Raw genomic sequence first — 17,173 nt, 5'->3', positions numbered from 1 at the left:
CTTTGTTCTCACTTTCCTGACAATGCTGTACCAGGCAGCGAAATTTGGCCTGCCGGCGAAACCCAGAAATCGGTTACGTCTTTTCCGCCTTGCCTAACCGATCATTCGGTTACGCCACGTATGTTTATCAACCCGATCGGTTACGCTAATTGTTTACGTGGTTTATGTTTCAGGCATCATTATGGATCATTAATAAAAGTATTCAGCTCAATGTTATGTTTGTTTTTCTTTTCTATATCTAGCAGCTCATACCGTAAGGTTGGCGAACAAAAGAAAGAGAAATTTTACACTCACACGGTGTTTCAACGTTGTGTGTTGCCTGGTTGGTACTTGACTCCTGTGGCACATTTTTATGTGAAATTCCGTTATACAGGCTTACATGTTTGCAATATGCCCAGTCCAACATTAAGTACTTCCAGTAAGTGTCATTACGGTATTGGGGAGCGAGTTTGGTATCCCTGATTACTGATAATTAACGCAGTTTCCAACGCACGTGGTGTGAGTCTTACCATAGTGATATATATATATATATATATATATATATATATATATATACAGTATATATATACTCGCTACAGGGCCGGGAGAGACCTTGACGTCACAGGCCTATGCGTCACAGGCCTGTGCTCTAAATCAGAACGCAGCCGGTGAGGTCCCGTAAGGGTTCCATCAATCTGTACGGTAGACTCGACTAATTTGGGCTCGAGTAGCAGTTAAACTACATGTACATGAAAAGGTAACCTTGTTTTATTTACTTGCGTGATCGTGAAAAGATAAGTCAAAATAAATAATTTGAGTATTATCTCAAAGCCTGTAAAGCATATATGAATGATTACATTTCCATGTGACCAGCACAGGCAGCTGGCTGTGGCTGAAATCGATGTTTCTATTTTTAGACGCGTTGCCATACTGGCCGCGTTGTGATTATGAAAGCTGTTCAGTCCAGTTTATCTGTAGTTACCTAATGCACACTGACTCTAAGAACGTTCTCATTGGACAGTTGGCCTAACCGATTTTCCGGTTAGCCAAATTGAACCGCACGTAACCGTTGCGCGACCGACGGTTTCGTTCGCGCCAAATTTCGCTGCCTGTATATATATATATATATATATATATATATATATATATATATATATATATAGCCAGTAGTAATTCGTGGCATGGGCTCCAAAGGCCAAGCATTGACCGACGTGTATGATTTGCACCTTGATTCAGTGATGTTAGGTGGGCGTAGAGAGCGGCGCATGCGCTTTATGGACCATGAGCACAAGATTGTAGATGTAGGTCGGTTTGATTGTCACGTATGAATATACACCGGCTTTCTTAACACACGTATAGTATACATGTATGCCTGTATACATTATAGTCTACCACAGATGGCCTGTAATGTACATGTGTGTTACATGTGAGTGTCGCAGAAACCCACTTTACCTGGGGAAATACACATCAGGTAATATCTGGACAGAGGTCCAGGAAACTCATTAACATTGCAGGGTCATACATCAGGTTATACGTTTACCAGGTAATATCTGGACAGAGGTAATAAGTAATCAGACAACTGGGAATATACATCAGGTAATATGTGGGCAAGTAAACAGACAACTGGGAATATACATCAGGTAATATGTGGGCAAGTAAACAGACAACTGGGAATATACATCAGGTAATATGTGGGCAAGTGAACAGACAACTGGGAATATACATCAGGTAATATGTGGGCAAGTAAACAGACAACTGGGAATATACATCAGGTAATATGTGGGCAAGTAAACAGACAACTGGGAATATACATCAGGTAATATGTGGGCAAGTGAACAGATAACTGGGAATATACATCAGGTAATATGTGGGCAAGTGAACAGATAACTGGGAATATACATCAGGTAATATGGGGCAAGTAAACAGACAACTGGGAATATACATCAGGTAATATGTGGGCAAGTGAACAGATAACTGGGAATATACATCAGGTAATATGTGGGCAAGTAAACAGACAACTGGGAATATACATCAGGTAATATGTGGGCAAGTAAACAGACAACTGGGAATATACATCAGGTAATATGTGGGCAAGTAAACAGACAACTGGGAATATACATCAGGTAATATGTGGGCAAGTGAACAGATAACTGGGAATATACATCAGGTAATATGTGGACGAGAAGTCAAACAACTGAGAATACACATCAGGTAATGTGTGAACGTGCAATCAAACAACTGAGAATACACACCAGGTAATTTGTTGACAAGGAGTCAGATAACTGAGAATACACATCAGGTAATGTGTGAACGTGCAATCAAACAACTGAGAATACACACCAGGTAATTTGTTGACAAGGAATCAGATAACTGAGAATACACACCAGGTAATATGTGGACAAGGAGTCAGATAACTGAGAATACACATCAGGTAATGTGTGAACGTGCAATCAAACAACTGAGAATACACACCAGGTAATTTGTTGACAAGGAATCAGATAACTGAGAATACACACCAGGTAATATGTGGACAAGGAGTCAGATAACTGAGAATACACACCAGGTGATATGTGGACGAGGTTGACGAGTAATCAGATAACTGAGAATACACACCAGGTGATATGTGGACGAGTAATCAAACAACTGAGATAACACACCAGGTAATTTGTTGACAAGGAATCAGATAACTGAGAATACACAGCAGGTAATTTGTTGACAAGGAATCAGATAACTGAGAATACACACCAGGTAATATGTGGACAAGGGGTCAGATAACTGAGAATACACAGCAGGTAATTTGTTGACAAGGAATCAGATAACTGGGAATACACATCATATGTGGACAAGTAAACAGACAACTGGGAATACACATCAGGTAATATGTAGACGAGTAATCAAACAACTGAGATAACACACCAGGTAATTTGTTGACAAGGAGTCAGATAACTGAAAATACCCACAAGGTAATATGTGGACAAGGAGTCAGATAACTGAGAATACACACCAGGTGATATGTGGACGAGGTTGACGAGTAATCAGACAACTGTGAATACACACCAGGTGATATGTGGACGAGGTTGACGAGTAATCAGACAACTGTGAATACACACCAGGTAATATATGGACCAAGGATGCGGATTATTTATGTATTTATTTATTTATTTATTTATTTATTTGATTGGTGTTTTACGCCATAGCCAAGAATATTTCACTTATACGACGGTGGCCAGCATTATGGTGGGAGGAAACCGGGTAAAGCCCAAGGGATACCCACGTCCATCCGCATGTTACATCACAATAATTTAACGTTGCATTATATAGCAGCAATATGTAAGTCCTAAAGAGAACACCTGTATGGCTTTAAGTTAAGGGTTGCGTGGAGCCCATCTGATATAATCACCTTGCTGTTGGTTGGACTCACTATATACGGTACCGTGACTGTGATTTGAATCTAGCCCTGTCCATAACAGGAAGGCCATCTCCTTAGGCCAGTGTCCTAATTGAGAAGCTGTGACTTACCCACAGGTCTGGGGTCTTTGTACGTTGTGACGAAGGAAAAGTCAGGTATATACGATAAGGCAGAACGTGATACTTCTTTCACTCTACCTTCGTACACTAACAGCAAGCAAATGTCACGTGATACCTTCTTATTTTGACTTCGGGGAAATGCGCCTGACCTACTTTCGCTTTGAGCAGTACACCGTGTCAAAGTGTTTTATTTGCCCACTCAAAGCGTCTGGATCGTACATGCTTAACTAAATATATACATACATGTAGATCTATAAAACTTTTATTCTCTAGAACCATCTTTTGGAAGAATTCTGAAAAAACGGATTCGGTCGGTCGCGTTCTCGAGCCACATCTTTTATGACCCAGCTCGAGAGCTCCAGATTATTAGACATACTCCTTTCAGCCCATGTGCACCTCCCTACAATCGCTTTACATCACTGCCACCATTAGAAAGCTTGGCCATTAGGCCTGGACATACCATTGAGGTCGCTGTGAGTTCAAGTCCAGCTCATGCTGGCTTCCCCTGCGGCCGTATTATAACGCTGGCCGCCGTCGTATAAGTGAAATATTCTTCAGTACGGCGTAAAACACCAATCAAAGAAAAAAAAAAATTATTTTTGGTCGCATGCCGAGTTGTGCCCCCTTGTAATCCAATTCGCGCGTCGTCTGCGAAGTCAGTTTCATCGACTTTTGTGCTTTCTACCTGCTGTATAATGCAGAACGGAAATCGAGACGCTGTCTCATTGAAGATTGTGTATGTTATTCGATTTAATAACAGAACCAACTTCAGCATGTTACAGAGTGAAACATCGTGATTGCCGGCTCTCCATAATTTCGAGAAAGAATCATGATGCTCCACTCTGCAACATGCAAAAATTGAATAATAATGTCACCGTCTCTTAAAACTGAAAGGTAGGTAACAGGAATGTATTCAGTGAATAAGGTGACATCCTGTGACGACTTAGGCAACAACGAAAGAGAGATTCGGACGAATTTTGGTCGAGATTTGTCACCTTGTCATCCTGGTATGGTATCCAGGTCTGTACGCAACAGCTGAGAAAGTTCGTCAGTAATTCCTCCATTCATAATAGTGACCATTCTCATATTTAGGTAAAAAAAATCCTTTAACATATCTCATTAAACACGAATCAAAGAAATAAATTTAAATAAAGGAATATAACTAAACCAAATGTGTTGTTTATGAATGGAATAACATCATTTAGAAATCCAGCACTCGATATAGAATTTGAAGATCCCCACACTTTGGTAATAATAAGCAGTCAAAGACCCATCTCTGGCTGATTGCGCATTCTAACCAGCGAACAGCGCGATTGCGCAGTCTAACCAGCGAACAGTGTGATTGCGAAGTCTAACCAGCGAACAGCGTGATTGTGCAGTCTAACCAGCGAACAGTGCGATTTGCGCAGTCTAACCAGCGAACAGCGCGATTGCGAAGTCTAACCAGCGAACAGCGCGATTGCGAAGTCTAACCAGCGAACAACGTGATTGCGCAGTCTTACCAGCGAACAGCGCGATTGCGCAGTCTAACCAGCGAACAACGTGATTGCGCAGTCTAACCAGCGAACAGCGCGATTGCGCAGTCTCACCAGCGAACAGCGTGATTGCGCAGTCTAACCAGTGAACAGCGTGATTACGCACTCTAACCAGCGAACAGCGTGATTGCGCAGTCTAACCAGCGAACAGTGTGATTGCGAAGTCTAACCAGCCAACAGCGCGATTGCGCAGTCTAACCAGCGAACAGCGTGATTGCGCAGTCTAACCAGCGAACAGCACGATTGCGCAGTCTAACCAGCGAACAGCGTGATTGCGCAGTCTAACCAGCGTGATTGCGCAGTCTAACCAGTGAACAGCATGACTGCGCAGTCTAACCAGCGAACAGCGTTTGCAATATGAGCACAGCTTGGGGTGCATCTTCTGTAGAGTTGTGTTGGCTGATATCGGCCATCCATTTTAAAACAACCGGGACCGTCGTTATGATATGTAATTATAGCTCATCACGCCTAAAATACGCTTTACAACTGTTGTTCGGCATACGCTAGTCACACAAAGTTTGAGTTTTCCAAGGGCCAGTTCCCACTTCTCCCCAAGAGACGTCATCTATGCGTCGAAACAGAGATTCGTATACCAGTGGTCAACCGATCAGGTCGATGTCAATAATGACAGCGGCAATTCCCAAAAGGACGTATAACACAAACCTCCAAAGAACTAAGAAAGTATATCAAACACATGTTTCCATGTAGTCTGCGCAATTGACAGAGGGTAAGCGCGAGCTGAAAATCAGGATGCCATCCGAATATGGATCACTAAGCTCCCGTATTTGCAAAACCACAAAACGCCTTCTACCAGGCGTTGGAATGTTACTGAGGCGTTACAAAGCCCAAACGGAACGCAAATCCATTCGTACAAGCTAATATTTAACGAACAGATGATATCGCTGCCACTGTTCTTGGCTGATCCGCCTCAGACATTTTCAGCAAGAATTAGCTTACAGAAGTTAGATCTAATTCATAGATTCTTTTGAACCCTCTGCATATATTTATAAAATCTCTGTTTTGGGAATTGGCATGCGATTATTGACCTTGGATTCTGGTAACCGTAGATTTCTAATAGATGTCGGTAATCACAGTCAAATGTATTTGAACCATGCGATTTTTCGACGAGCACTGACAGCCGGTTGTCCGTCGACTCTAATTGCTCTTCTGTATAACATAGAGGACTACTCGGTTTTGCAAGTACCTGAAGGCGATTCTTGAACTCACGGATCCGGAACACATGTGGGGAAACCACTGATCCGCTGTCTTTAGCGTCAACTTAAATTGGCGTGTGACCGTGTCCAGATCTGACCAAAGCACATCCTTGAACCTGTCAAAAAGAGCATGTAATTTCTGCTGTTATAGCTTTCGGGGAAAATTGTTTTATATCAGTAGGAATACAGTATTGTTGCTTTTACCTGAGATACAATATATTTCGGTTTTGACTATCTGTAGTAAAATACGAAAAACAACAGTATGGAGAGTTCTTTAATGTCCGCAATTCTCGCTGGAGTAAACGTTAACCTTTAACTTCTGGTACTTTATTTACGGGGGGTGGGGGGATTCAAAACAAGAAATATTAGCTAAACTGTACTATTTAAACCAAGACATTTACATTTACAAGCAAAACAATCAATGTTCAGTTAATAATGAATGATATCTGTCGACAAAACAATTAAATTTTAACTGAAATCCTTCGTGAAGCAAGAGCAAGCCGATCATGATCTAGTGTTTAAGGAAGGATGTTTTTCAGACACCAGAACAGACAGGGTTCGGGTTCAAAACCTTGTAAGCCCTCGCTCTTGTAAGGCCTTGCTCTTGTAAGTCCTTGCTGACAATATAAGCGGTCGACTACACTCGTGAGAACGTTTGCGGAGTACAATGTTGGTTGGGGACAACTTGTTTTTCAACTCGCTGTTTTGCTGTCCGCCTAGGTTTAGGAAGGTCCATCCATGTTGCGAGGTAGCGAGATGTAGGCCTATGTGAAGCAGCTATATATGCTATAGTTTCCCCTCCATATTCTTCTTTCAGTTAGTTTCACTCTGCCGAAGGTTTACCTATTTCAGCACGCCATCTTGTGGGTGCGTTCACATGACAATTCCACAATGTTACCTTGCAGAAGCCTGCCCAATGTAGCTGCGGTTTTGTTTTTACGGACAAAAATCAGCAGGAAGATAATGTTATCATGTTTTGTTTCTTCTCTATGTTCAATAATGTCGTTATCAATGCCTATACATTTCAAGCCGAGTTTTCAGTACATTAAGTTTAAGCCCCGTGAAGAGCTTACCGGTATAGTTAAATACTCCATTAGATTCTAAACACTAAGCAGTCGTGTGTGTAGGCCCTATTCCCAGTAATCCGGTCGCCTCAGTGAGATAATCCACTGGTAATCATGCAGGGCACAGGAACTCTGACAACACAACTGATTACAAGTTAAATTACCTGAGAAATTTAAGATATATATCATTTGAATTTGGTTTTCCTCTTTAAATGAGGGGAAAGAGAAAAAATGGAAAGGCCTCATTAGCTGCAAATTGAGAAATAAAATATTATAATAAATGGCCAAAAACATGTACATGTATAATTTTCACCATTTCTACAATTCTGGTTATTGAGTGAGTGCTTGGGGTTTAACGTCGCACTTAACAATTTTTCAGTCATATGACGACGAAGGAATCCTTAATGTAATGTGCCCCCTTGTTGCAGGACGGATTTCCACTGCTCTTTTATCTAGTGCTGCTTCACTGAGACGACTTACCGAAGGCAAGTAAGCCGTGAGCCATTATACTGATACGGGTCAGCCAGTCGTTGCACTATCCCATTCATGCTGAATGCCAAGCGAGGAAGTTACAACTTCCTCTTTCAAAGTCTTAGGTGTGACTCGAAACAGAATGTGAAGATGGGCATATATATGTGTACAGTCGTACGTACGCAGCCATAAAAGTGACATGGTGAAAATAAACTGTTTGCAAGAGAAAAAAAACAACATCTTGTTGAAGATAAAAAAAAAATGACATAGTGAAAAAAAAAACTGAGGAAGAGAAAATGTTACTTGCCAATATGGCAGTCACAGATGAGCATCTCTCACTGCATGTTTTGACCAGGCTTTTAACATGAGATAAATAACTCGCATTTTAAGCCAAAAACAAGGATCACATGGGACAGGATCGCCTCACAGGTCAGTTCCACAGGTCAAAACACATATTCTCAGCGGCCACGCTGCAGTACTTGTGAACTTCATCTGCATCTCCGATGTGCGACTTTTTGCTGGGCGGGCACGACTAGATCTACGCAGAAACTGTGACGTATTGGTACAGAAAGAAAAAAAGAATACAACGCTTTAGACCGTCTTGTTCTAGGCGTGCGATGCCTTAGCCTATGTCAACAAGGCAGCTTATTAATAAAAAAATTTGAAAGAGACATATATGATCTAAATAAAAATAAAATACAAAATATAGGCGCAGCCCGCTTCTTTCAATCTCAACTGCAGCAACTATAGACCCTATGTGAGACACTGTTCCAATACCGGTACATATACTTGATCCAGACAGGGAGGAAATAAGGCAAGCTATATATACGTTAGGACAAAAGGCCTTAACTTTATGTCACATAGGCCCCCTACATGTCTGAAGATGGCTGTGATAAGTTTTAATCTTATCGTATTATTTGGTTGAATGTGCATTTTATAATTATTTGGGACTGAGAAAGTATAATTTGCAAGCGACAAAAGTTACTTTGCAGAAATTTATAGTGCAAAAGCACAATGACATGAGGCGAGATTATAGCATAACCCTTATCATAATGTTCAATTATGTAAGTTATGAAGTTGCCCGGGGTCCCAACTTCAAAAGTCGGGCGTTAAAAAAAAAAAAAAAAAAAAATGGACCCATACGTATGGGGTCCTAATTTTAATTACTAAACATGCGCTCTTTTACAAGGGAGGTAATAAGAAGAGTACCCGGTATAAACGATGAATATTCATGAGGTGTAAGTCGTAATCTTTACGTTTGCGAGGTAAGAATAGGAAAGCTCGCGCACAACACTCGTTACACTTCGAATGGCTGACTTGGAAGAAGGGGAGCTTCCTTCGGATGATGAAACTGAGGCATTAGAGCCCAAGCAGGTATGGAAGTCCAAGTATACTTCATAAAAGTCTAGCTCCCTATCCCGAAAAGCATGTCTCTGCAACAACAACATAACAATATTTACCCGACGCAAATTCACTTTCAGGAGCACTGCGTTAGCATGTCGAATATAGAATATATGCATCTCTTTCTGACATGGTGGAGACATCAAGGGGCAGTTATTTGAAATGTTTATTGTTTTCTGTCTAAAATCTGTGGGATAAGTATGAGCGCATTGATTTTCCTTACTATTTATGTAGTAAATTTGTCAACTGCAAACTCTAAAATATATGCCCTAACTTTCGCGTGGTACAATGTCATACCACCACATGCAGCTTGCACTTTTCTCTACAACATATCAAAATATCAACCTAGAATGACAACCACTTGTTTGAGCTGTTGGTAGTTGGAAGTGAAGTCATAGCATTTTCTTACCTTGGTAACAGCCAGTGGGGTAGGAAGTAACACTGGCAAAAAAGTTTTCAGTTCTATCCAAAACAGTCAAAATTCTGATATATTTTGACTAGGTGCAAACTAACAGTGCAGAAATTTATAGTGCATCAACAACCTAAAATGTCTGTTTGGCAGTATTACCCAATCAGTGCTTCTTCACTCTTCAGTTCGTAGGGAAATCTTGGACCCATTTACCAGAATAGCACATCTATATGCTAACCTTACTGGCCTATGTGAGATACACGTTTTTGGGAGTTCTCGTGAAGGCTCTCGCGCATAAACAGGAAGTTGGGGTTAAAACCCTGGCATTACACCTGACCTAGCCCATTTAACTGAACTAACATATTACCATCGTCACAAATGTTACCCAAAGCAAAACAAAGTTCATTACCGCACCTTTCAATTTAGGCGGGGCCTAAATTTCACGCTCCGTGTGAAACAGAAACACCTGAGCAGCCTGCTGCCAAATCATATTTTCCCCACATCGCCGCTCACTTGAAGAAGTCAACTTCCGTTCATGGTACACGATGCACCAATAACAAAAGCGAAAAGGTGTGCATTTATTATCCTACAGAATTTGTCAATTTGTGAATTGTTATGATGACAACATGGCCGGTGATCTGTTCAAGTGAACGAGTCGGAGATATTTCGTTTGTAGTTAGTTATAACAGTGATGTGGGAAAATATGATTAGAGAACACAGCGCAGTTGTAGCAACGCTGGGCCTAACTTGAACGGTGCAGGGACAGATTTCCACTTTTGATGCGGGTAGCAATTGCGACAATGATCCCTTGCTCTTTGACGTCAACGGTGAAAACTGTGCAATTTGTAGTTAATTTGTTGGAATGTTCAGTTGGTCATGGTTGATACCAAGCAGGTTATCAATAATGGGTGTGTGAACTGTGATAAATGTTCCTTTATACTTCAAATCAGACACATTTGGGGCTGAATGAGAGTTATGCGACTCCTCAGGTGATACCTGGAGCTATTTTCTTAACACTTCATAAGTCACATTTTTCTTAACTTTTCTCGTAAATGACATCGCCTTGTGGCACTATAACCTAGGCAACGTCCTTTACGAAAACAGTTACGAAAAATTGATTTACAAAGTTTTGTGAAAGTGGCCCTAGTCTTACAACTAACTGAGGGTTTATACTATTGCAATACAAGAAAGAAATAGTTTGATATCAATTGTATGTCAAGAGTAGTGATTTATGTTGCTTGTATTACACTTTGCAGGAGCCTGTGTCAGATGTAGAGGACAATGTACATCCAACTGTGGCCCGGCCATTCGCTCCTGCTCCCTATATCCAAGGGAGAACCACCAGGGACCCTGTGGGTGGATTGAGCAGCTCTAGTGATGACTCCGATGAAAGCGATGATGGCAGGTATGCATCCCGAGCCAAGAAGAAGAGGGTGGAAAGCATGGAGACAGGGGGTTATCGTTTTGACACGAACGAGATTACACGCTCTGTATCAGATCCCAGTCGTAAGGTGAATAATGTGTGGGGCGTGGTGTTACAGGAGCAAACGCTGTCCACCGCCATGATCGGCCTTGGTGTAGATAAGCTAGATAGCAGCCTGCAGATGGATCGGGATGTGGAAAGCTACGACTTCACTCAAGCCAAGCTGGACTCGCGGCCTCATTGTATGAATCAGATTGACCCCTCCCAAGAGTCACATGACCCTTTTGACAATGTTATCGCTACAGAACAATTCGGGCATAAGCAGAGAGGCACAAAAAGGCGTCGCCCAGTGAAAGAGCGTGTTGGTAAAAAGAAATCCAGAGAGTTGGAAATTAAAACAGTTAACCCAAAACTTGATGACAGTGAAGCAAAAATTGTTGCAGACATTGTAATGGAGTTGGAAGAGCCTAATGTTGAGTTAGTAGGTAGGTATACTGCAGTAATTTAACAGCTGACTTCGTGTGTTCTCCGGAGATGTAATGCTACATCATTTTTGGTGTGACATTCTCGTTTTTGTGTAACAAACTGGATGCTGTGTTCTTCCCATAAAAATATCAAATTTAGAAAAATGCATCATGTACGAGTGCTAGACCTAAAATTCAGATAGCATATATTTTTTTTTCAGAAACTTAAAAAAACTCAGTTTCCAGATTGCATATCTTCATCACTAAGTTTACAGATATAACAGTTTTTATATAACAGTGGGTCTCCACATTAACCTGCCATGTACATTACAGCCGAATCCTAACCATCAATCCTACGCCCATTGTGACCGGAGGATACGCTGACGGCTGGTATATGGTCAGACTACTATACGCTGACCATGCACCGTCATACCATGATGGGATCCTCAGCAGGCGGTCAGAGGACTGTCAGCTCATGATAATCAAATGTTTCAATGCTAAATACGGATCAGTTTCCTGTAAACCGTCGTATCTGTTATCATGCTCGCAGCATATTTACTTGCACATGAATTTTGCGCAGAATTCACCTCTATTGAAAATGTAAATGTGATGTGTCATATCGGTTCATCACACAAGGTCAACAATTTATAAAATTTGAACAGCTGACACGTATAAAGGTCCTAAATTGTATATCCAATTTCACAATTTTGATCCTGTCATTTATTGATTTTTATAAGCACAAAAATGTGTTTTGTGGCCTTTATATACTCGTGAAGACTTGATGCAGGCCCAAGGCCTATATGTATATATATATATATGCATCCTTAATCTTGCATAAAATCAATCTTTAAAATATATTACATAATTTGGGAATATTCTTCCATCTATCCTTGTATAAATTATGAGAATACACCATAGAAGATAAAAATCAAATCCGATGATTTTTGGTACCGGTAAAGAGAAATCTGTTAGAGCAATTTCAATCTAGTTTTTACTGTTTTACTTTAATTACCTTTCATGAAATATCAGCCTCGTCTGTGCACTTATTATGTTCAAAATCGGGAATAAATTATAAAATTTATAGATGAAGTCAAGCAAATAATTCAAGGTCTTGCGTGTACATCTCATGTCGTTACATCAATCTCCAGCAAGTGAAAGAATGTCGTAAAATGATACGCTGACCATGGCGCCACCATGCACGAACTGTTGGCAGAGTGTTTGATCAGGGTCGGATTGATGGTTAGGATCCAGCTGTACTGTACATGTACTATCTCACCATACTCCATAGTGCTCATTATTGCCATGGTGACTGGGTGCTAATCTTACCATTCAATGCAGCTGCCTCATAGCATTAGGCTGAAATTGTATGTTGTTGTGAGCACGACATTGACGACTCCTTCATTACCATAGCGTGACTGTTTACAGCTGGCATAACTTGTATAATCTATGGTCCGGTTCTTGTTGACTCATTAGGTTATTTGTTGGATTGCACAATTGTACAGCCGATTTACAACTACCTGGAGAAGATTGGTGTCGAATGTGGTTATCAGCTATTTCCTTACACATTGTCAACCTTTGCTTGTTGTTGCAAGTTTCACTCTTCTGCGTATTCCTTAGGCCCATCCTAATAGGCTACTGGCTGAGGGTATCAATGGCTTCTTCTTGAGGCTCAGTTACCCTTGACTAATGTGGTCACAATATGCGAGTTCAAGTCTAGCTGCTGCTGGGGTGACCAGGATGTTTCTTGGTACCTCAGAGATTGGCAGACAATGAGTGCATACATGGCAAGTACAAAAGGCTGATACATTGCCATCCTAGCCACATAGATCAGAAGCTAGACATTTACTAGGGGTCTGGCATTAAAATTCTGTTGGGTAGAGGAATTAAATGCAATTTTATTGTTGTCTTCAGGTCGTGGTTGTGAGGGTGTTGGGTAAGGAAAAGGCCCTAGAGTTACTCAAGTTGACACTTGAGAAGGAAGCTGATGGTGGAATCCTGACCTTTGTAAGTTGCTGTGATTAACTTCCTGTCTTTGCAACTCAGTTCCCATGATATGTAAAAATACATCATTTCTGAAGGAGAAGATAAACATAAAAATGATGCCAAAATCAGATGATAGAGTGTCAAAACTATTTTTTTGGATTGTTTTTTTCAAGAGAAAAGGGTATTTGAAAATATTTTTGTATGTTGGGTATTTGGGACCAACTTTTGATATTTATCATTGTTGCATAATAGTGTTCCAAATAAGGATGTGATGCTTGTCTAGTAAATTTGTGTGAATGTAAATTTGTTGTTTGTATCGAAACATATGCATTCAACCTAAATTATGATATATTTTCTGACATTTAAAAATATAAATATGATCCAAAATTGAGGTTTAATACATTTGTTAGCTGAAAAGAACAAATTCTAGTGTAAAAATATTTAGTAAACCTATGTTACATCCTCATTTATGAAATTGTTAAACAAAAGTGCAGAGTTTCATATTTCTCCAATATGTGGCTGACATGGAAATACCTGAAGAGTTCCAAATGTTGTCAGATAAGCCATCCAGTAGCCTTTTAATTTTGAAGCTGAATCGACTGATGAAACAACAGCATTTGAAAGGTCACATTTGAAATTTCAGGTTCTCAGACTCTTTGTCCTCAAGTTACTGTGGAATTTATTCAATTGTAGAATTTAAGTGAAAGGGGACAGTTTAACATGTGAAGTCTCCTACCTAATGTGAAAATTATTACCCCTGATGTGAATACTATGGGATCTTTTGCCACATTTTGGATATAATAAAAAAAAAATATTTATTACAGAAAAGAACAAAGATGTATCCTGCTGAGACCAACTTGTTTTAAGCAGGAAGTGTGCCTAATTACACATTCTCAATGTTTGTATTTAAGACTGAAATATTTCAAAAATTGCAACTCTTTGTATTCTCTTGACCACGATTGAACTCCTAATCATAGTCATTGTACTTCTTGCTTTGCATCTGAAAATAGAGATAGTAGTGACCTGTATTCCAAGTGTCATTATGCTTTGACTGGGTTGTATTAGGTGTCTCTTCGGGTGTGTTACTGTAAGGCATGGCTTTCCAGTGAGGGCAGCACCATAATAGGTGTGTCCACATTTGCTTAAATAGATACTGTCTGACTGAAATGTTAAAAAGCAAACATTAAACCCCAAAACTTCATATTATGAATATATGTTTTTGTACAAAGTATGTGACAACTATCCCTTCTTTCTGTCAGTATTGTTGCTGAAGGTAACCAGATAAGGGAGGAGGAAACTGTCAAATAGTCTGTACTATCATCTTTAAATAAAGATTTTCAGTCCATTGTCCTACATGTATAGTGAATATCTGATACTGTTTCAGAATCAAGAAAGACGCAGGACACCAGGGGGAGTATATATATTTCTTCTAAAACAGACCCAGACATTAAAAAAGAACAAGTCAAATCCATTTTCTTTGAAGACGTTTGTCGGAATAAGAAGGAATACAGGTAAGTTTTTAAATGCAGTTTTGGCCACCACATAGTCCTTTATGGACACTGTAAGGTTTCATGGAGTTCACTAGCAACTTCTGAACTTCTTGTCAAACTTTCTTTGTGATTTCAAACTTTTAACAGTTTCTTGTGTAAATTTATGGCTTATGGAACGGTAGTGAGTTGTCTCCCCTTGTTTAGTGTGACAAACAAATTGCTGCTTTTTGACCACCTTTCTTTACAAACTTATGAAAAATTCTAATATTCCATATTTCAGGTCAAACCAGAAGAAAAAACTGAGACGACTGCGGAACCAGAAAAGGAGCAAATCTTTCGACATATCTGATGATATCAAGGAATGCCTTGAGGAAAAGGCTGCAGAGATCCGAGAGAAAATAAAAGAAGAAGTAGAGATGACAGTGAAGTCAGAGGCAGTAGATGAGGCAGAAGAACTGGAGGAGGGGGAAATGGAAGATACGGATGCCGTGGTGTTGAAGACAGAGGTGTGTCAGTAGAGCAGTGCTAAAGTCAAGCTCTACCAGAGACTCTTCTTGTGTTATAATCTATCAAAAGACTGTGTCAACAGTGGTTTAATCTGTGATATTACAGTATCGACTGTTAAACAAATCCTTACTCAGTTCTGGCATCTGTTTGAAACAAGTGGTTACCTTCGCTGCTGTAGGATAAAAAACAGTGAAGAGACAACCTGTCAGTATAAAACATGATTTTTAAAATATGTTTATAATGTTTAGTCTATCATGTGCCATCTGTTGCAAATTTTGCCAACTCTCTCCCTTCTAATACTGTGTTTTGCAGCCAAGTGAAATTTAACTATCAAAGATGAATATTTAGAATGTTATGCTCCTGTATACAAAGTCGATTCCAGAGTGATGTTTGAAATCTTTGAAATTTGTATTTTTTCTTTTCTCTTAATGAGTTTTGCATTGAAGTGAAAAATTTGCTATGCAGGCACAAGTATTTAGAGTGTTATGCTGCTGTGAATGGAGAGTTGATTCTAGACTGTTGAAGCTTTGAAATGAAATAATGTAATTTTCTTTTGGTAAGAAATTAACAAATTGTATGGCAGCGTAATGGTTTTCATATTGTTTTTGGAGAGATTTTCTCCTGTACAGTAGCTCCTGACAGCATGTAACTGTTGTATTAGCAAATGCCATACAGGGTTCAAGAGTGACTTTATCCTCGGTGTTTGTTCTTTATACATTGTTCAAGACTACTTACAAATAAATCACTTTATGAAAAGGTTCTCTTACAGGGATTATTGTACAAGGTCATTTCTGAGTTATATTTCTGAAATATATGTGTCAAGTAACATATTTTCCAGGATGATTACTGATTTGGGCCAGCTTGTATGAAGCCGCCTTAACATTAAGAGCATGTAACTGCCATGGCACCCAGAAGTGTAGGTATTGTCGCCATGGTCATTATGTGCTTGTAGTGTTAAGTGGGCTTCGTACAAGTGGACCCTGTTTTCAGGTGATGTTAAAAGTCACAGATGCAGTAATAAAGAAGTACTGCCAGCAGTTTTTATGAACTATGTTAGCCATAATGTTGTAAGTTGTGCAGCCCTACTGCGTCATGAAATAGGATGGCCGCTTTTGTGGCCTAATGATATAGAGCGTCTGCCTGGAAGTCGGAAGACCTTGGATCAACCTGGGTTGGGTCATACCAAAGACTTTGAATATGGTACTTGTTGATACCTCGCTTGGCACTCAGCACTGAGAGGCGAGAGCAAAGAAGCATCAAACTCAGTGGTAACCACTTTGGTAGCATGGACTGACCCCGCCACAATAAGACACAGTATGTGTACACACATCTAATGCCTGCCCTTGGTTATATGATCCCTAGTCTATATATACACATTCATACATAAAATGATCATGTCTTGGGCTGGACTTGAACTCACAGTGACTGCACTGGTTAGAGGCTTCTCGGTCACTGCGCCACGCTGGTGTTCTAATGACCTCATCCCGTAGATAGGTTTAAGCCACTTCCGAAGAAGCATAAATGGTCAAGAATGCATATCAGTGGCATCTGATCCGTTTTTAAACATCAAATTCCACAATCAAACTGTTTATCGACTTTAAGTGCAAAGTACAAATCGATGAATCCCCGTGTGAACAAGGTTTAATGTTAATGTCAGCTCACGCTTTTTTATATATATTGGTGGAAGTATTGCAATAAAACAAGT

At 40.0% G+C, this 17,173-nt stretch overlaps 1 protein-coding gene across 1 annotated transcript; it reads left to right on the top strand.

Annotated features, from left to right (window-relative positions):
- Positions 1–9,040: 9,040 nt before the first annotated feature.
- Positions 9,041–15,479, top strand: LOC135473292 (phosphorylated adapter RNA export protein-like). Its single transcript, XM_064753139.1, is given in 6 exon segments — positions 9,041–9,165; positions 10,858–11,505; positions 13,400–13,492; positions 14,856–14,907; positions 14,910–14,982; positions 15,242–15,479. Coding segments are annotated over 6 exon segments (1,170 nt in total). The 5' UTR covers positions 9,041–9,099.
- Positions 15,480–17,173: the final 1,694 nt, after the last annotated feature.

This window comes from Liolophura sinensis, chromosome 8 (genome assembly GCF_032854445.1).
Source record: "Liolophura sinensis isolate JHLJ2023 chromosome 8, CUHK_Ljap_v2, whole genome shotgun sequence".
Lineage (NCBI taxonomy): Eukaryota > Metazoa > Mollusca > Polyplacophora > Chitonida > Chitonidae > Liolophura > Liolophura sinensis.
This window is presented reverse-complemented; position numbering and strand designations above follow the sequence as displayed.